At 35.6% G+C, this 16,909-nt stretch overlaps 1 protein-coding gene across 1 annotated transcript in view; it reads right to left on the bottom strand.

Moving 5' to 3' along the window:
* Positions 1 to 16,909, bottom strand: part of KIF15 (kinesin family member 15) — a gene marked incomplete at both ends in the record, with an annotated part of 34,807 nt that overhangs the window by 5,794 nt on the left and 12,104 nt on the right. Inside the window, 17 exons of the mRNA XM_082276722.1 lie at positions 36 to 200; positions 372 to 476; positions 1,436 to 1,582; positions 3,037 to 3,159; positions 4,005 to 4,109; positions 5,093 to 5,179; positions 5,450 to 5,525; positions 5,904 to 5,989; positions 6,989 to 7,139; positions 8,483 to 8,648; positions 9,185 to 9,290; positions 10,069 to 10,176; positions 11,062 to 11,250; positions 11,588 to 11,729; positions 14,065 to 14,206; positions 14,610 to 14,787; positions 15,826 to 16,035. Coding sequence (XP_082132848.1) covers positions 36 to 200; positions 372 to 476; positions 1,436 to 1,582; positions 3,037 to 3,159; positions 4,005 to 4,109; positions 5,093 to 5,179; positions 5,450 to 5,525; positions 5,904 to 5,989; positions 6,989 to 7,139; positions 8,483 to 8,648; positions 9,185 to 9,290; positions 10,069 to 10,176; positions 11,062 to 11,250; positions 11,588 to 11,729; positions 14,065 to 14,206; positions 14,610 to 14,787; positions 15,826 to 16,035 — 2,286 coding nt within the window. The remainder of the gene's footprint in view (positions 1 to 35; positions 201 to 371; positions 477 to 1,435; positions 1,583 to 3,036; positions 3,160 to 4,004; positions 4,110 to 5,092; positions 5,180 to 5,449; positions 5,526 to 5,903; positions 5,990 to 6,988; positions 7,140 to 8,482; positions 8,649 to 9,184; positions 9,291 to 10,068; positions 10,177 to 11,061; positions 11,251 to 11,587; positions 11,730 to 14,064; positions 14,207 to 14,609; positions 14,788 to 15,825; positions 16,036 to 16,909) is intronic.

The following is a 16,909-nucleotide window of genomic DNA, read 5'->3' as shown; positions in this document are numbered from 1 at the left end:
CTTACAAATTGCCAGCAGAGATTAACTCATAGTACCTTCAGCCTTAGAATTTCATCATTTTTTGCTCTTCGTTCTTCATTCAGTTCATGCACGAGGTGCTCCAGATTTATTGCAGAGGCCCTTCGATCAGCTATTTCTTGCTCATGAGTTTCCAAAAGCTTGGCCAAATTCACATCAAAATTAGGAGGAGTTTTTGGACACTGGCAAGTCAAAAAAACCAAACCACACAAACTGTTAACAAAGGACTCTTTCCCCTATGTATTGGTTACATGTTTTAATGCTCATTGGAGACATGTATTAATAAATTCCTGGCAGACAAATCATCAATAATTACAAACTATGTGGAAGCGTTTCTCTCACAAATGCCATACCTGAGGAAATGTTACTGAAGATGAGTCCACAAAGCAATCTATTTGCTTCATTTTCAGTTCATATTCATTCTTCCTGTTCTCCAGTTCCTCTGTCATTTTGTCCAACTATTAGAAACACAGAATTAAAGTAGCTCATAATACACGCAAAATAAGAAACAAAACAGCACTCAGTTCTTTATTTTGAGCAAGCTTAAGTACACCACAAGTTATTTTAAATTAACAAAGACTTCACTTTCATAACTCTTCTATATTTAGCCAATCACTGTAAACTTTCAATAGTTTTATGCAACAAGCATTGAAAGCATCTATACATCTATTGTGTAGTTCATCTGAATTTTGTTCTAGTTAGTATTTGATTTTCTTGCCTTGCTAACACAATCTACCTTTCAAAGGGCTTGCTAACACAGAAAAAACCTATTATGAACTTGGCTGGCAAACATCACTGGTCGAAGTATGATTTGATACAAAGACTTTAGTGGTATAGATTTGATCAGTTTCCCCAAGAGAATATGCTAACTTGACAAAAACCCTCCTCTTTCAAAAAATAACTTATCAGAGTCTTCACCAACACAAGTGTTAGTTAGCAGTATGATAGTTGTGACAACTAGAGCTAAAATTTGGACAAAGGTTTAACATAACTGTTGAGCTCTAAAAATGATGTGGTAGTTTGGAGCTTCTGCAGACTAAACAGCTATCTCGATTGCATAATGATACCATTTGTGGATAAGTGTTAAGCAGAGGAAAAAGTAATCCCCTAAGTTACACTGCTGATAACCTCAGGTTACTCTGTTCTTAAAGGTACTGATAATTTTACTCTGCTATCACAATAAACATTTTTGTGATCTCTAGACAACATTTCCAAAACATTAAAAGTTACCTAATCTTTGTTCAGAAGTTTTTTAGCTAGACTCTTACTACTTTGCTTTGACAAGAAGGAGCAATGCTCTTCACCAAGAATCCTATGTACAAGATGCTCTAAAATGACAAGTGAAACCTTTTTCAGAAGCTACAGTTAACCACAGCTCCCTCTCAACAACGTAACTGTGAAAATTTCTTTGTTTTACCTGCTCCCTGAGTTCCTGGATTACAGCTTCTTTCTTTGCTATGTCTTCCTGTGCACACTGGAGCAATGCATCATGTTTCTTAGAGGCCTCTGTCAGACTTATCAGCTGATCAGTGGTATGACGCAATTCTTCACACAGAAGGTCCCTCTATTTCCAGTCATTGGATGAGTAAAGAAAGAAGCGTTAAAGTTATTGCTCTAAGTCAGTTGTTTCAAGATGTTTTGTCATTGATGCCAAGATTGCTACCAGCTACAAGCATCTCCCTTTTCCTTCTACTTTCTCATCATGAATTATACCAAGCATTCATCTATAAAGTTCTTATTTTAGCATGTTTTCTTATTCTTGGTCTTGTTTGCAGAACCAAAATGAGAGCTTTGCCACCACATAGTCAGCTTAAGATTCCTGTGGAAGATCTTTGGAATCAACCACTGTTTTAAAGTATAATGTGTACTTAAAAAGAGATAGAGTTCTCTAAATAAGAAAAAAATTTATAGATTTTAATTCATGCTGAAGTGATTACAGCTTTTTTAGTGCACTGATATTCTGTAGATACCTCTGGATTTATTCTAGGATCTATACTCCCACCCTATCTGATGGGGCATCATACCTACAACAAGGTGAGTTAACCCATAAGGATAAACTGTGTTTAGTACTTTAAATGCCACCTCAGATTAGTTCCTCTTGTCCAGTTAAGAAAGCATGAAGAAATCAGTAACTGAAGTATAAAGTAAAGGAGAAACACTGTAATTTTATCAGGAGCCAGATATACCCAAGGATAACACTGAAACAGGAATGGGCACATCAGTTAAAAAAACGAAAAAACCCCAAAGCGATCCATTTGCCAGACAACTCAGCTTTGGGTTTCAGAACGTCACTTTTAGGTACGATTATTAATGAACATAGTCTGCTTATTTTTAAACAGATTTCCACTATGTTTAATGTGCTTTGAGAAACATACACCTCCCCAGAAGACTTTATTGGTGCTATATGATTGGACTAGCAAACCTAATCACAGATGATCTTCTAGAAATTACATGTAAGGAGGTGCTAGTGTTTTTGACTGATGGACATGTTCAATAAATAATGGTGACAGCAGTAATAGAAAAGGCAGAGTTAAAGAAAGATACAGTATTAAAAAGCAAAACCACAGTTGAATCAAAACTGTACCCTAGATCTGTTGCCAGCAGGTGGAGCTTTTAGTTAAAATTATGAGTAAAGAAAAGCTATTACTGAATATAGTGCAGTGGGGGAAGTGATAATGTAAAACAGAATATATTCTTCTACCTATTTTAATTTCTCAGCTGCATCATCTAAAGCTGCCATTAAATTCAGCTGATGATTCCTTAGTGGCCTTAACAAAATTAAACCAGGCTCTTAGCATAGGCTTTTATGAAGTAGCTTATAAAATATTTATGTCAAGTAACATGATAATTTAACAGAATTTGTCAGGTATCTCATAAAAAATTCTTTTGAGAGCAGCTTAACTGGCTATAGTTTGAACTAAAATGAGTTAAAGTTTTACACGAGCATTTTAAGCAAAACCACATCCAATTGGTCTAGCTGAACAAACAATCATAATACACCAATATTAGTGTTTTTACCTCAATGTTATCAGCTATTTCTCTTCCTTCCAAGGCTTCCTTCAGTTCTTCAATTTTCTTCTCCTGATCCTCTATGATTCCCTTGCTTTCTTCTTTTGCAGCCAGAACAATATTATACTTGTACTACAAAAAGCATTAAATTAAATTTTAAAATATTTTAGAAAAACATGTTATCAGGTAAAGTTAGCAACAGAAGACAAACAAATGTACATCACCAATCTTATGATGACAATACATTTAGAAATCAGGGTCAGTGACTAAAACCAGAATGATATATTGTACTTGCTGAATTATACAAACTGTTTTTAGAGATTAGTTGTCAGAATGATACAAAAAGATTATTAACGTAAATTAGCCACCACAATAAATATTACCCACTAAAACCACTGTTAAAGAGATAGCCATAATCAGAAATCTGTCTCATCAACACTTTTCTATAGAACCTTTTGAATTAGTAGTTCACACATAATATATTATCTAAAGCATTCTGTTGATTGCTCTGTCAGTTTGCAAACCAGACCTATTTTAATAAAGCAGAGGCATCATATTTATAGTTATTCAAATACACAGTTAGTTCTTTATACTTGTTTTCAGATGTAGAGCATCGTAATACCAGCAACATAAAAATTCACTCCATCAAAAATGAATTTACAATTCAGCTTCAATTGTTGAGGTCTTAAATTGCCAATTTCTGAGAAACTCTAAATGCAACTGTCAGCTGAGTGGAGTTTACAGGATGTGAGCAGGTCCCTTTAGAGACATGGCTTTTTACCCACCATGTGGAGAGGGTTCAGTTTTTGAGACAGCCTTAGGCATAAAATGTTCAGAAGATTTCAACATGTCAAAACAAAGAAGTTTCCTTCTAAAACACTACAGCAAGTTATACTGTTTGAGACCCATGATAAGACATGTCATTGCCTCCCATTTCTACAGAATGATACCATGTCCTTCAAAATGACAGAACATACATTTATATCCTCGAGCTCTCTTGTCAGCCCATCTATGGACTCAGTTTTATGATTAATTGAAGACCTCAGCTCCTGGATCTGTCTCATCAAGTCAGTTACAACTTCCTGCAACATAAAAAAAGTTAATCCTGATAAAATACATAAAAAATCTATATAATGTATTACTGGGCTTTTTTTGGTATATAATTTGTCAATCCCAAATTTCAATCAATCATGTGAAAACGAGTCCTTAAAATGCACATGTAAAGAATAAACAGAAAATTTGTTGCTAAATCACTGGCTTTTGTTCTAAGCACTTTAACAAACAACTAAATAACCTGCAGTGTTCATTAGAAGAGAAGACTGGCCTGCTGATATAGTCTTAGTCTGTAATGGGTTTCTAATAGGAGAACAGAACTATTATAATTTAAGGCTACATTTGATTGTAATGGAAAAAGGCACATTCAAGAAACACCACTGCACTAACAATGCTAGATGATTCTGACCTTATGCATGTCAGATTTTTGGGTTTATGATGGAAAAAGAAATACTTACCATTGCATCATGCTGGGTAGTAAAGGCACCATGTGTTTTCTTATGCCTGTTTTACAGACAGCACATATGCTTGCACTAGGGGAACTCTGGCTATTTAAGCTTTCATACTGCATCAGTCTTTACATAAAGAAGTGCTTTGATTTTATTAATAAAGATACACAGTCACATTCTTACAACACCTTTCTTACCTTTTCCATCTGCCCATTACAACAAAGCCCTGACTGGAAGGCTCTATTAATCATCTGGGGAATTATGCGTTGTTTAGGCATTGAATGCTTTTTTGTCCAGTAGACGGCTTTACCTTCAATTTTTTTGTTAAACTTCAGGTTTTGTTAACATCAGTTAACTTGTGTTTTCTCTAAATGCATATCAGTTTCCTACCTCCCTGCAAACTCATGCTAGGAAAAGGTAAGATTTATTTTACCTAGCTATATAGCCAGGATTGCCTAAAAGCACAAAATTACTAAGCAGCAAAGGAAGGCTCTGGTCTTTCATCTCTACTACAGAACATAGTTATCCACAAGACTGTATCAGTAACAGAAATAAGCCCAAACCTTATCTGTATCGTTTGTCTTCTTCAAAGAAGCAATAGTCTCTTCAGCAGCAGTCAGTTCCTGTTCCAATGTCCTCAGTTTTGCTTCCTAGAGGAAATAATATTTGTGAAGGAGTGTCTTCACTACCTTTGAAGTATGTTTTATAAAGCACTAAGTCATGAAAAAAGCCCAAGGAACTAAGTCGTTAACCGTACCCAAAAAATTAACCAGTAGCTTAACAAAACAATACGTAGCCCAAGCACTCTACATTTATTTTGCTGGTAATCAACCTAACAGTCAGTACACCAATAAAATTATTATTAATGCCCAAGCAAAGCCATGAACACAACATTTAGGTATTCAAATCTGCTGTTGTACCTGCTGCTCACACTGTGTTACCATTTCTGAAAATGGCTTCTCCACCTGTGCTTTTTCAAGTACTTTCAAGAGCTCCCTGGTGAAAAAAACCACATTTCTAGTGAGAAATATGATCAAAACGTATGAGAACTTTAACAAGAAAAAAGTGATATGAGTTTCTCTATTTGCGCTTAATTTTTTAAGAGTTCTTCAGTTATCATATTCTCAGTGCTATACAAAAGACTAATGGTTTAGTTAATAGCCTTACACTGCTATCAGTGGCAGAACTTTATCTTTGACATGAAAAACTATACAATGAAATTACTTTACATTAAAATGAAGTGCTGCTCTGATTTGGATAAAATAAAAAACCCGTCTGGGGGAAAACACCTCTGCAAGTGGTAGCCCCATCTGAACAACATATAGCACCAATGAGGTCAGACGAAAATGAACCCCACTGCTAATTTAAACTTACTTTGAATTGTTTTCTTTGTCTTCCTGTAATTGTAACGTTAGTTTTTCATTATGTTCTTTTTCTGTTTTCAGAAGCTGCAAAAGGTTCTAGAATATCAAAACATATGTTTGCTATACAAAGTTACAACATAAGGTCTCTAGAGCAATCTAAAACGAAATAAAAATCTAAACAAATCTCTAAGATGACTGAAAAAAAACCAACCACCCCACAAAACCTTAATTGGAAACTGGAAGATCTTTAGTTGGTCCTGAAGAAGTTCAGAAGTAAACCCTTATTTATATTAAGTAATCAGATTTTTTCACCTGCCATTAATAATAATTTCATATAGCTATGATGTTCCTCAATATTCAAGGCTGTGAAGGGAAAAATTAGAATTTTCAATTGTAGATTAATTTGGGGGCATTTTAAAATACTGTATTTGTTCAAAATACTAAAATATATGAAATTTAAACCAATAACATTCAATCTGTCAGCATTCTTTTAAACATGAATAAGGAAAATTTATATCAAACTTCCTGAGCAGGCACCATGCACCCTGCAGAAACACAGGCAAAATCATTTGCAAAAGCCCTTGAGCAACCTTACTGCTGTTTTGCAGTCACTGCAGTCTGACAGGCTTTCAAGGACAGTATCAACTAAATTGCAGGACAGTGATCCACCACAAGCCATAGATCATTTTAACAAGATCACATCTACTACAAAAATTTTTAAGAAACTGCTTTGTAAAGATAGAATAATTAGGCTAGTCTTGGCTAGCCCTGAGATAAAAGGTCGTATCAGCCTTTCAATGTCAGGATTCTTTTCCAAAGAAGTTTCTTATTCCTTTACTAATTAACCCATCTCCCTCAGCATTTCCAGAGCAATTTCTCCAGCCTAAAAACTTACTATTCATGATGCTGTTGGAGATTTCTGATAGCCTGTGGTTGCAAAAATCTAAATTTGGAAAAAGAATTTGAGTACATCTTCCAAATGAAATCACCAAGAAACCTATTACTATTGTGGAATGTTATCAGTGATACAATAATAGGAATTAAGCAATCTGGGTTCTGTATGATTAAGTCCTTTAAAATCCTTGACTGTCTTACACAAAGCTCAGTTTTCATTGCTTCTGCTTCTTGCTTCCTGTCCTCAAGTTGTTGCTTCAGCTGGTCCGTCTCAAACTTCGCTACCTCCTGCAAATTGTCATAGTCATCCTGCAGGCTTGCCTTTTCTTCAAGAATCTTTTCATGTTCTAGCCTTTATAAAAAACCCAAAACAAATACTCTAGTAAGGGTTTGTGTCCTTATAAAAATACTCCAATCAAATGTATATTAAAATATTAAGATAATATACAGAGTACAGTTATTACAGAAAGAAGTGACTGACATAAATGTTGACTTTTTTTAAAACAGAGACACCAAATTTATGAAGTGCATGGGAACTTGAAGTGGCATTGGCTGAGAAGGCAGAGAATACTTTTTCTGATCTCTAGAAATAATTTACTTCTTACAAAATTCTACTGAAATTTCAGTAGAAATGTCCTGTGTCCTGATAATGGAGTTAATAATTTAAAAAATTTGGTCTTTAGCCAGCTGTTGGACAAAGGACTCTGCTAGAAGGATCCTCAGTATCTACACATGCTTAGTTGATATTTAGGTTATTTATCCTATATAAAATCTTTATGTATTCTGGACAAGTTTGAGTTAGTCTCCTCTAAACTGTGGCACTGAAAATTAATTTAATTTTTTACAAAAGTGAAAAGCAAAGAGGGGCAAAAGAGCTGCTACATAAGTGTTATGAATCATGTTACTAAATGAGGAATACTCTTCCAACAGTATTTCTGCTAACACAGAACACACCAGTGAAACCACAGCATTTAATTTCAATTCCAGGTTCCTGGTGTTACAATGCCTCAAAAAATTACTTCAGCTAAGACATGATCTGCTATAATGCAAGATGTAGTTACGTTTTCCAGGAATAAAAACCAAACCCAAAACATAAAACCAAAGCACAACAAACTAAACAAAAACTGCAATGAAACCCAACATAACTAAGTCATGTAAATAATTAAAAACCATACTGATTATCATCTCCTGATAATAATGGCAGTTATTGCAGACAAGGCAATGACCTTTTCTGGCTTTGATACTCAAACTTCAGTTATTTTTTATTATTTCTTTTTGCTTGTATTTTTAGAGTAGCATCATTATGTCATCTAGTTCATGTGACCAGACTAACAAACTGTCTCTTCAGTCACTTAACTTTTGGAGGGCAGCAAGTTTATAGATATATCCTATTTAATGAGAAAATGATACAGCAAAGCAAAATTAAGGTAGCCACATTTTGTTTTCTTTCTAATAATTCCACCATGTTGCCTGAAATAGGCATGAAAGAACTGAGAAAAAAAAAACAAACACAAAAAACCCAAACAAACAAACAACCCCCTGCAACAAACAAACAAATCCCAGCAAAGGACGAACACAGAACAACAACTTTAAAGAAAACATGTAAAGTGTAAGTTCACACACAGGAGAAGATGACTGAATCACCAGATGTATCCAGAAGGGATGACAAGGCATTGTACTGAACTGCCAACATACCTGACACTGTCCAGCTGGAACTGTACATCCATATGTCTACCAGAAAGCTGACTTATTTCCTTCTCTTGCTTTTCCCTAAAGGCATTATATTCCAATTTTACAGAAGACAGCTCCTTGTCTGCAGACTGCAGGACAATGCGCAAGTCATGGACTTCACTTTTTAATACTGTCAAAAAACCCCAAAATAATTTACATGTTATTTGGAAAACTGTGCTAGATATGGGACACACAATGCTACAGAACCTGCTGGGAAAGTCTCACAAACCTCTGCCCGTTTTCAGTGGAATTACTCTCGAAAGTCACACACAAAAAGGCTTTGTGAATGGAAAAGGTCAATGAAACACTGACTTTAAGTAAAGGTGAATCAAAAATATTCCGGAGAATATCACTGTAATTTCCATAGACAATAGAGGTTTTATCCTTTATTTTTATTTAATATTTTCTTTTAAAATACTGTTTCTTGTACCTCCTTCACATTCAGAGTAAAGACAGAACGATTTTGAATATTGTATACTGTGCAAGACTAGGCAAAGATGATCTGCGAGTATTAAAATTTCTGCTTTCTTTATTAAAAAAAAAAAAAAAAAAAAATCAAACCAGTACGTCTAACAATGCAAATAGTTACTCAACATGTGCTATTGTTGATTTAAAACAGAAAGACACCTCAAAATTTTATGAAATTTCAGTATTACAAAGACTTACTATCAGCCTTGCTTTGACTGTCTTGAAGCTGCTTTTCAAGTGATTTTATCTGTTCAAGGAGCTCCTGGCGCTCTTTACTCCAGTCATTCCTTTCAGATGAAAGAAGCTTGAAAAGCAAAGTAAAATTTTTTAAGTAGAAAGGAAGTGTAGGAGTGGCTAAGTCACAGACTGTAACAATAAGATAATGATGTATTAAAGCATTTTATCAACTGATTATAAACACATTTTTCTTTAAATTCAATATTTGGTGACTCTGAAATCCCCAGAAGTCCAAGGAAAAAAATAATTTGTATAACTGAAGACATTACCTTATCTAAAATGTTCATTTAAAAGGAACCCAGAGCTTAGGAGTTGATATCACAGATATGAGAAATAAGACTGATCTGGAAATAATCCAGGCCTTATTTCCTTTTCTATCATAAATCAACCCTAGCAATTAAGCAAGACTTGCAAATATTTGATGGGTATTTCCAACTGAAAAGAGTATTTTCAGCATTCCAAAGTTTAAAATTTCCTTGTCACTATTGTTGTTTTCCAGAAATCATGAAGTTGGCCAAACCCAACCACAACAGTGTTTATTTGCTTATATTTAAGACCAAGCAGGCTCAGATGCACAAGATTTAAACCAACAAAACCAAACTCCAAACTGCATTGTTATGTTAAATGAACCTTCTCTGCTCACTCCAGCTCCAGAGGGGTTGGATTAGATGACCTTTAAACCAAACTATTCCATGATTTTAAGTCCTTGTCTTCCTGCACAGCCATGAGTTATGATGCTATGTAAATTTGTCAAAATGAAAGTAACATTGCAAGACCTCACCAGACAACACAGCAGTATGACTGTATTATAGTTACTTGAGCCTTATATTGCATTGTTCTCTCACCTCCTGTATTTGTGCAGAGTGATGCTCCAGTTTATTAATATGCTGCTGGAGTTTTATATTCTTGCTTTCCTCTTCATCCAGCTTTGTCTGCATTGTGCTCAGTTGCTCCTGTGACACAACAGACACTCAAAATTAGAGCACCCATCTTGCACTTATTTTCACATGCCATATGGCAGTCTGTGCATATTAAATATAAAAACGTCAACAAGTTTCTATTTTTATGACCTGAACCAACAGAAAACAGAACACTCAAAAATAAACTGGTATCTTAAGTAGCTGATTTCTCCTATTTCTAACTAAACTGCCGAAACACAAGAAAATCCATCACTGTATACAAGGACTGAATCCAATAAACACTTAGTTTTCAGACACATGTTTATCTTGGAAAAATAAGGCTTTAAAAAGGAATTATTCAAAACATGCACTAGTTAAACTCCTTACTGAATCTCTCCACTATGGTAAGCATCAAAGAGGGGTTTTGGCTGTTGTGCCAGGGTTTTACATGCACTGAAAGTTAGTTCCAGCTTCTAGAGAGTAGTTCAGATAAATCTGTAGTGCTCTTCTATGTGACAAAAGACTTTTCCTGCCCACTAGAAAAGATACAAGGCAATGTATAATGGTGGACAAGCATTGTTTGGCAGGTTTCTTCAAATAATGCAGTATTAAATATTAAGCTTGTGTATTGTTCCAAATGTAGCTATCAACTTACAAAGGACTCCTCAGAGACAAGTTAACAGGTTTAAATAGAAAAAAGTACAAACACCCTGATTAAACTAGTTATGATATCCAACTCTCAAATCACTTTCAGTATTTTTGTTGGAAATCCTCTTGCAAGTACAAGGTATAGAGAACTGTTTATTGTTAAGTATTCATGAGGGGCTTCAGTTTCCCATGCAAATTAGAATGCACTTGATGAGGGGAAAGCACTTCATGGCAAAGCCCACTTTATAATAAAGTTGCACATACACTTCAGTTTTTATTCAAAACATTCACCTGTGCCACTTTGAGCTCCTCAGCAATAGCTTCACATGCTTGTTCACTCATCTCTGGAGGAATTGGCTCTTTCAGAATGTCATCCATCATCTCTTCAGAACGCTGAAAATCTTCAAAATTATAATCTGGGCTAATTCGCGGAACAAGGCGAGACCTTAGCTGGTACGCTTTAGTTGGAGTGGTTATGTTCTGTTACAAAGATTACAAAGCAGTCTTTATTTTAACTGTAAAATGAAATTAAGACTTTGTCTGGTATTGTATTTCTTAATTCTATAAGCAGAATGATGAAATAAAATGCTCAAAGTGGCTAGCTCTGAACCACTACCACTTTTTCAGATTTGTCATCTGATGACAATACCAGTCGTTTAGTTAATACTCCAGAACAAAAAGTAGGCTATTTGGTTTATCACATATGGAGAACACTCCAGAAAACTAGTTAGGCTAAGGGATCACAAAAATGACTGTCTGTACTCTTGTACAACTCAGGAGTAAGTATGTGTGGACTTAAATAAACTTATGCTCATACCTTAAGACTTTCTCTATGTAGCTTATGTAGCTGAGAGACTTCTCGGCGCTTGTGTGCTTTGGTTGCCTCCAGAATATTTTCAAGGTGCTGGTTTGCTTTCTGAAGGGATTGAAGTTCTGATTCCAGTTCCATCTGTTTTTTCCTGTTTAGGAAGTATTTTACTACTGTCAAAACTACTCCATGAGTATGTCTTCCTATCAGTAAGAATATGCTGCAGTACTGCCAATGAGCGAACTGCAGCTGAACTTTCACCCAAACACAGAAATGCATTATTTTGAGAAGAAAGGCATCACTGCTGTATTCAAAAGTTAAAAAAACGTATAAAAAATTAAAAAGCTAAGCAGCTTATTTGTGCCTGCATAATGAAGCAAGCAGATGGATAACTAAACATGTCAGAAAAAAAAAATCCATTACATGGTAAGAAATAAGCTGAGAGCTCTGCAGTTCCTTTTATGAGAAAGTGGTATCACCCATACCAATATGGTTTTAAGCTTTAAAAATGTTATCCAGTTATATGAGAAGTCTGAACTGGAGCTTGCCAGGATTTTCTTTAGTCCTTTAAAGACCCTTTTTTTTTTTTTTTTTTTTTTTTGAAAGTGCTGCTCTGTTAAGATTATTTTGCCCTCTAAGAGTACTTTAACTGAAATCCAACAGTTGAGCATAAATTTAGGAATAATTTTCACTAGGTATTTTGCAGAGCTACACACTGTTACTGTGATAGTTGCCATTATTGGCATAATGGCAGGGTCAAAGTCTATACACAAATGGAAATATACTATTTCATCTCTTGGCAGTTTAATGCAATCATTTTCTCTCATGCTCTTGGCATCTACAACAAAACTTAGGGAACAGAGTAGAACGTTAGTATTGACTGCAATTGGACAGCAGAAAAATTAGCATATGTTGTTTTTGTGAATTTGCTATTTTACTCTACTTTTGTTCAGTTACAGCATATAGTTACACCTGCATGTAAAATTAAGTATCCAGTTACTCTGAAACTGGAAACATGTTTAAAGTTTAGTGAAATTTAATGACTCCAGAGGCTGAAAAGCACATATCTGTTTGACTTCACTCCACTAAGAAAATGTTGGTAATTGACAATAAAATGCACACATACTACCAAGAAAGCAAGACATTCACAAAACATGGAATACATAAAATAAAAATACACTTAGTGGGCAAAAAAATAAAGTAATCAATATATAAAAATACAAATAGACTATTGCAACTAATGATATGGGACAACTGATGGATTGCTGAATTGCTAACCTCAGATCATACTACTACTATTTATAAAGTTCATAGGATTTGCTACACAGAAATCTAACAGTAAAAATACAGATTTGTACAATTGCCTGACTAAACAAAAAGGATATTAAAAGCTACTTTGAAAACAAAGAAGTGGGGAGCCAAAATTGTGCCTGATGCTTTTAGAATTACACTCTAATTTCACTGAAATCAATAGAAAGCAACAGTGTAAGGTACAATTAAAATAAATTTAAAAAAAAAAAATCAGGTCCCTTTTGCTTTCCAGGTTTGTATTACATTTGCTGGAAATGCTATTTTTCTTGTATCTGCAGTAACAAGATTGCAATTTTTCAGAAATGCAGTTAATCAAGTGAAGTCATGTATTATTCACGTGCATATGAACACTGAAGGTATTAGTGAGGCCATTCCCATTATCCTGTGCTGCCCTCCAGGAGAATAACAACAGTAAATTCTTTACTACTTTAATAAGGGCATAGTAGACCCTTATCTCACGTTTAGATGCCAAAGCAAATGGACATAAATGTACTACTGACACCATGTCTTTGCTCTGATTTGAATTAAACCTTTGTTCCCCTAACAAGGTAACAGTATTATAATCTTTGAAATTGAGGTTAAAAATTAACCAACAGGTCAGCCAGAATTTTCTGGAGTGCTTGGATTCTACGTTTATGGTGACTCAAACCTGCAGACTTTAAGTGATTATATTAAAAACTACTGTTGCACAAAAACAAACCCCCAAAATACCCCTCTCATTCTCCCCCACCCCCATCAACTCTTACTTCCTGTCAGTGCTTCCACCTGTAATATTTCAGTTACTGCAAAACCTTTGCTCTACATGGAAACTAAGCCAAACTCTCCCAGTGCTGTTAAGCAGGTAACTACCAGAATTAAAGGGTATGTCCATCTCCTGCATATTGTGAAGCATTTTTTTGCACCTAACTATCAAGAGTGGCTTTGGGAAAGACAAAGAAACCTCCAACAGCGCAGACATACCTTCAGATTTAATGGTGGTTGTGCCCTAGTCTGGGAATAACCCAGTTCAACAGGAACATACTCTGTGTGCATGCCATTATTCTTAACCTGGCCCTCTCTTACATGCAAAGAACAAACCTAGTCAGTATAATCAGGATCTGAGTCTTTCAAAAATCAATATGAATAATGACTTAAAAACATTTAATTACAGATATTTCAATACTGTTTTGTCTCACTTGGTTAGCTCTTTAAATTCTTCATATTCTTGCTTTGAAGTTGCCAGTTCAGCTTGGGTCTGTAGCAGACGAGCTTTCAGCCTTTCAACAGATGCCAGCGAGTTGCCTTCCGCTGACATGGTGGTGGAATATAAGCGGTGACCTAAAGAACAAACATAGACCCTCTGAAATCACAGAGCTGATACCCAAAGTTTTACTAAAATGAAAATGTTTGTGAGCTTTTGAACAGCATAGTAGCAATTGAGATTGACCAAAATAGGTATTAGAAACAGCCCAACATGAAAACCAGTAAAATAATATTACTGCAGTCTTCATGATAAGTAAGGACCACAAAATGAGATTATAGATGGGTTTCACAAGATGCAAATCCAAATTCCCTATTGCTTGAAGGCCAACATGAATACAATTAAGTAAAATTGTTTTAGCAGTCTTCAGGTACCCACTTTGAGGAAGGCAAAAATACATCAAGACATTTTCAACACTATACTGCACACAAAAGAAACACAATAAGCATATTTAGCTGGAAAACATTAGCATGTTTTTACCTCCAGTACTTTTCTCTGTGGCTGAAGCTTCCAAAAAAGCTTTTTCTAGCTCTGCAATGGTCTGAGCATCAATTTCTTGGGCCTTTTTAACTGACTGTAAAGAACGAAGTTTTTTATTCTCCTCTCTGAGATTATGGTTCTCCATGGCGTACTTTGCAATTCGTGGGTGTTGTTCCATCTGTGGTAATCAATATTTTATTCAACAGTCTTGATTTTCCAGACGATGCTATACCTACCTAGCTGTTACTCTACTACCTTTAATAAGGATTAAACTGTAATATAAAAGGAAAAGAGGTGTTCCCTACAGTGGTTAAAGCTACTCATTTTTTGGTTAACTTTCTTACTGCCTTGGAATCTACGCACAAGACAGCGAATTTACATCTTATGTGTTTACTCTTTTACTTGTATTAAAGCAGTAGGATGCTTTTCTTGATGCTCTTGATACCCTTTTCAGTTTCAATTTTGAACTTTGGCTTTCTTAACACTATCCTTACATGCCATAGTAATGTTTCTGTAGACAATAAAGGACTGTCCTGAACTTCATTTCCTCTCCTCCTTCCTTTCCTTTGAAGCTCAATTATGAGCTACAGATTCATGCTACCCTGCCAAGACATTTCCTCTTTTTCCCTACTTGTGCTTGGAGGAAATTGTTTTTCAAGAATTTGCCTTCTCTCTTGAGTTTCTTTGTTCTTCAAAACTGCCTCACAAATGATACCACACCTATCCAGACACCCGAATAACCCAAAGCTGTTCTTCAAACAGCTCCAGGACCATGACACCCCTTACATGTCCATCTGGCATGTGTGTTATCCCTCAGAAACCCTTGCATTATTTGCATCCTGCTCTTTCCCTTTCAGTTGATGTCAGAGCTTGAAGTCTGCCATATGAATGAGGATTTGTGATTTGGAGACTTCCTTAATTTGCTGAAAAGAGACTTGGTCCTCTGCCTAACCCAGATCAGGTTGCCTGTGGCAAGCTCCCATCATGACATCACCCTCATTAAACTCTCCTCTTAAAATTCAAGCTCTAAATCCAGCCATTGTCTCTTCCATAGGGAAACTCCATGCATTTGAATGCTTCTATAAAGGAACCCACCACCCAACCTCTTCTCTGCCTGTCTTTCCTAAAAAGCCTTTATTCACCCACCACAGGACTACAACACATGAGCTATTCTCACAAAACAATATTGTTCCAGGAAAGAAAAACCAGACTTTACCTGTTCTCTGAGTATCTGCACTTCCTCTCTCAAGTCATTGAGGAGATCACCTTGCTCTTTTGGCAATAAAATTCCACCAGCCTCTTTATGTAATCTCTCCAAGCGAACAATATGGTCTTCCCGGAATTTAACTATCATTTTATTGGACTGAACAAATTTTTCCTTCTTGGCACACAGTTCTTCTAGCTGAGCAACTTTTTCTAATAAATTCTTAGAAAGTACAAATAGAGATTAGTGAATTTTTAAGGTGCCCATCTAACACACATATGCACAGGCAGACAAATCATGCAAAATCTCAGTTAACAGTAATTTTGTGTATATACAGACTATCATTTGCAGCAGATTTGTAGAGAGCAACAGCTCATACCAAGAACCCAAATTAAACAACGTTGCAAAAACTGTACTTAGAAACTCCAATATGATCTGGTAGAGTAAGTATTCAGTTAAACACCTCAGATGCACATCACTATAGAGTGCCTGTTTCAGTTAATTTTCTTTAGAAAAAAAAACCAAAATCCATTTGGCTGTTTCAATACTACACCATGACCAAAGAACAATAAAATGAGAATGAATGGGAGATTTGCTTCAAAAAACACATTACTGATCCAAACACTCAAAACCACACTCAAAATTAAGTAAAACAGAGAAGCCTTGTTGTTCTGTTCAATTTTTTAAAACTAGAAAACCCCAGTAAAACTTCCCACCCCCTAAAATTAAACATACTATGAAAGCTATCCCTATGGTTTGACGGAATTTGAAAGACAAAATAGAAACAGAATTATTTTGGTTGGAAAAGACTTTTATCATCATCAAGCCCAACCACTAATCCAGCACTGCCAAGTCCCCCACTAAGCCATGCCCTTAAGTGCCACATTTACATCTCTTTAAAATACCTTCAGGGAACACCAACTCAACCACTTCCCCTGGCAGCATGTTCCAGTGCTTGACAACCTTTCCAGTGAAGAGTTTTTCCCTAATATCCAGACTTTTGTGTCTAAGTGGTGGAGCAGAACACTGACTACTTCCCCTTGGGTTGTGGGGGTTTCATTCTGCTCCCCATCCGATATCTTACAGTTCAGGGGGC

This window comes from Coloeus monedula (genome assembly GCF_965178545.1).
Source record: "Coloeus monedula genome assembly, chromosome: 1".
In the NCBI taxonomy this organism is placed as follows: Eukaryota; Metazoa; Chordata; class Aves; order Passeriformes; family Corvidae; genus Coloeus; species Coloeus monedula.
This window is presented reverse-complemented; position numbering and strand designations above follow the sequence as displayed.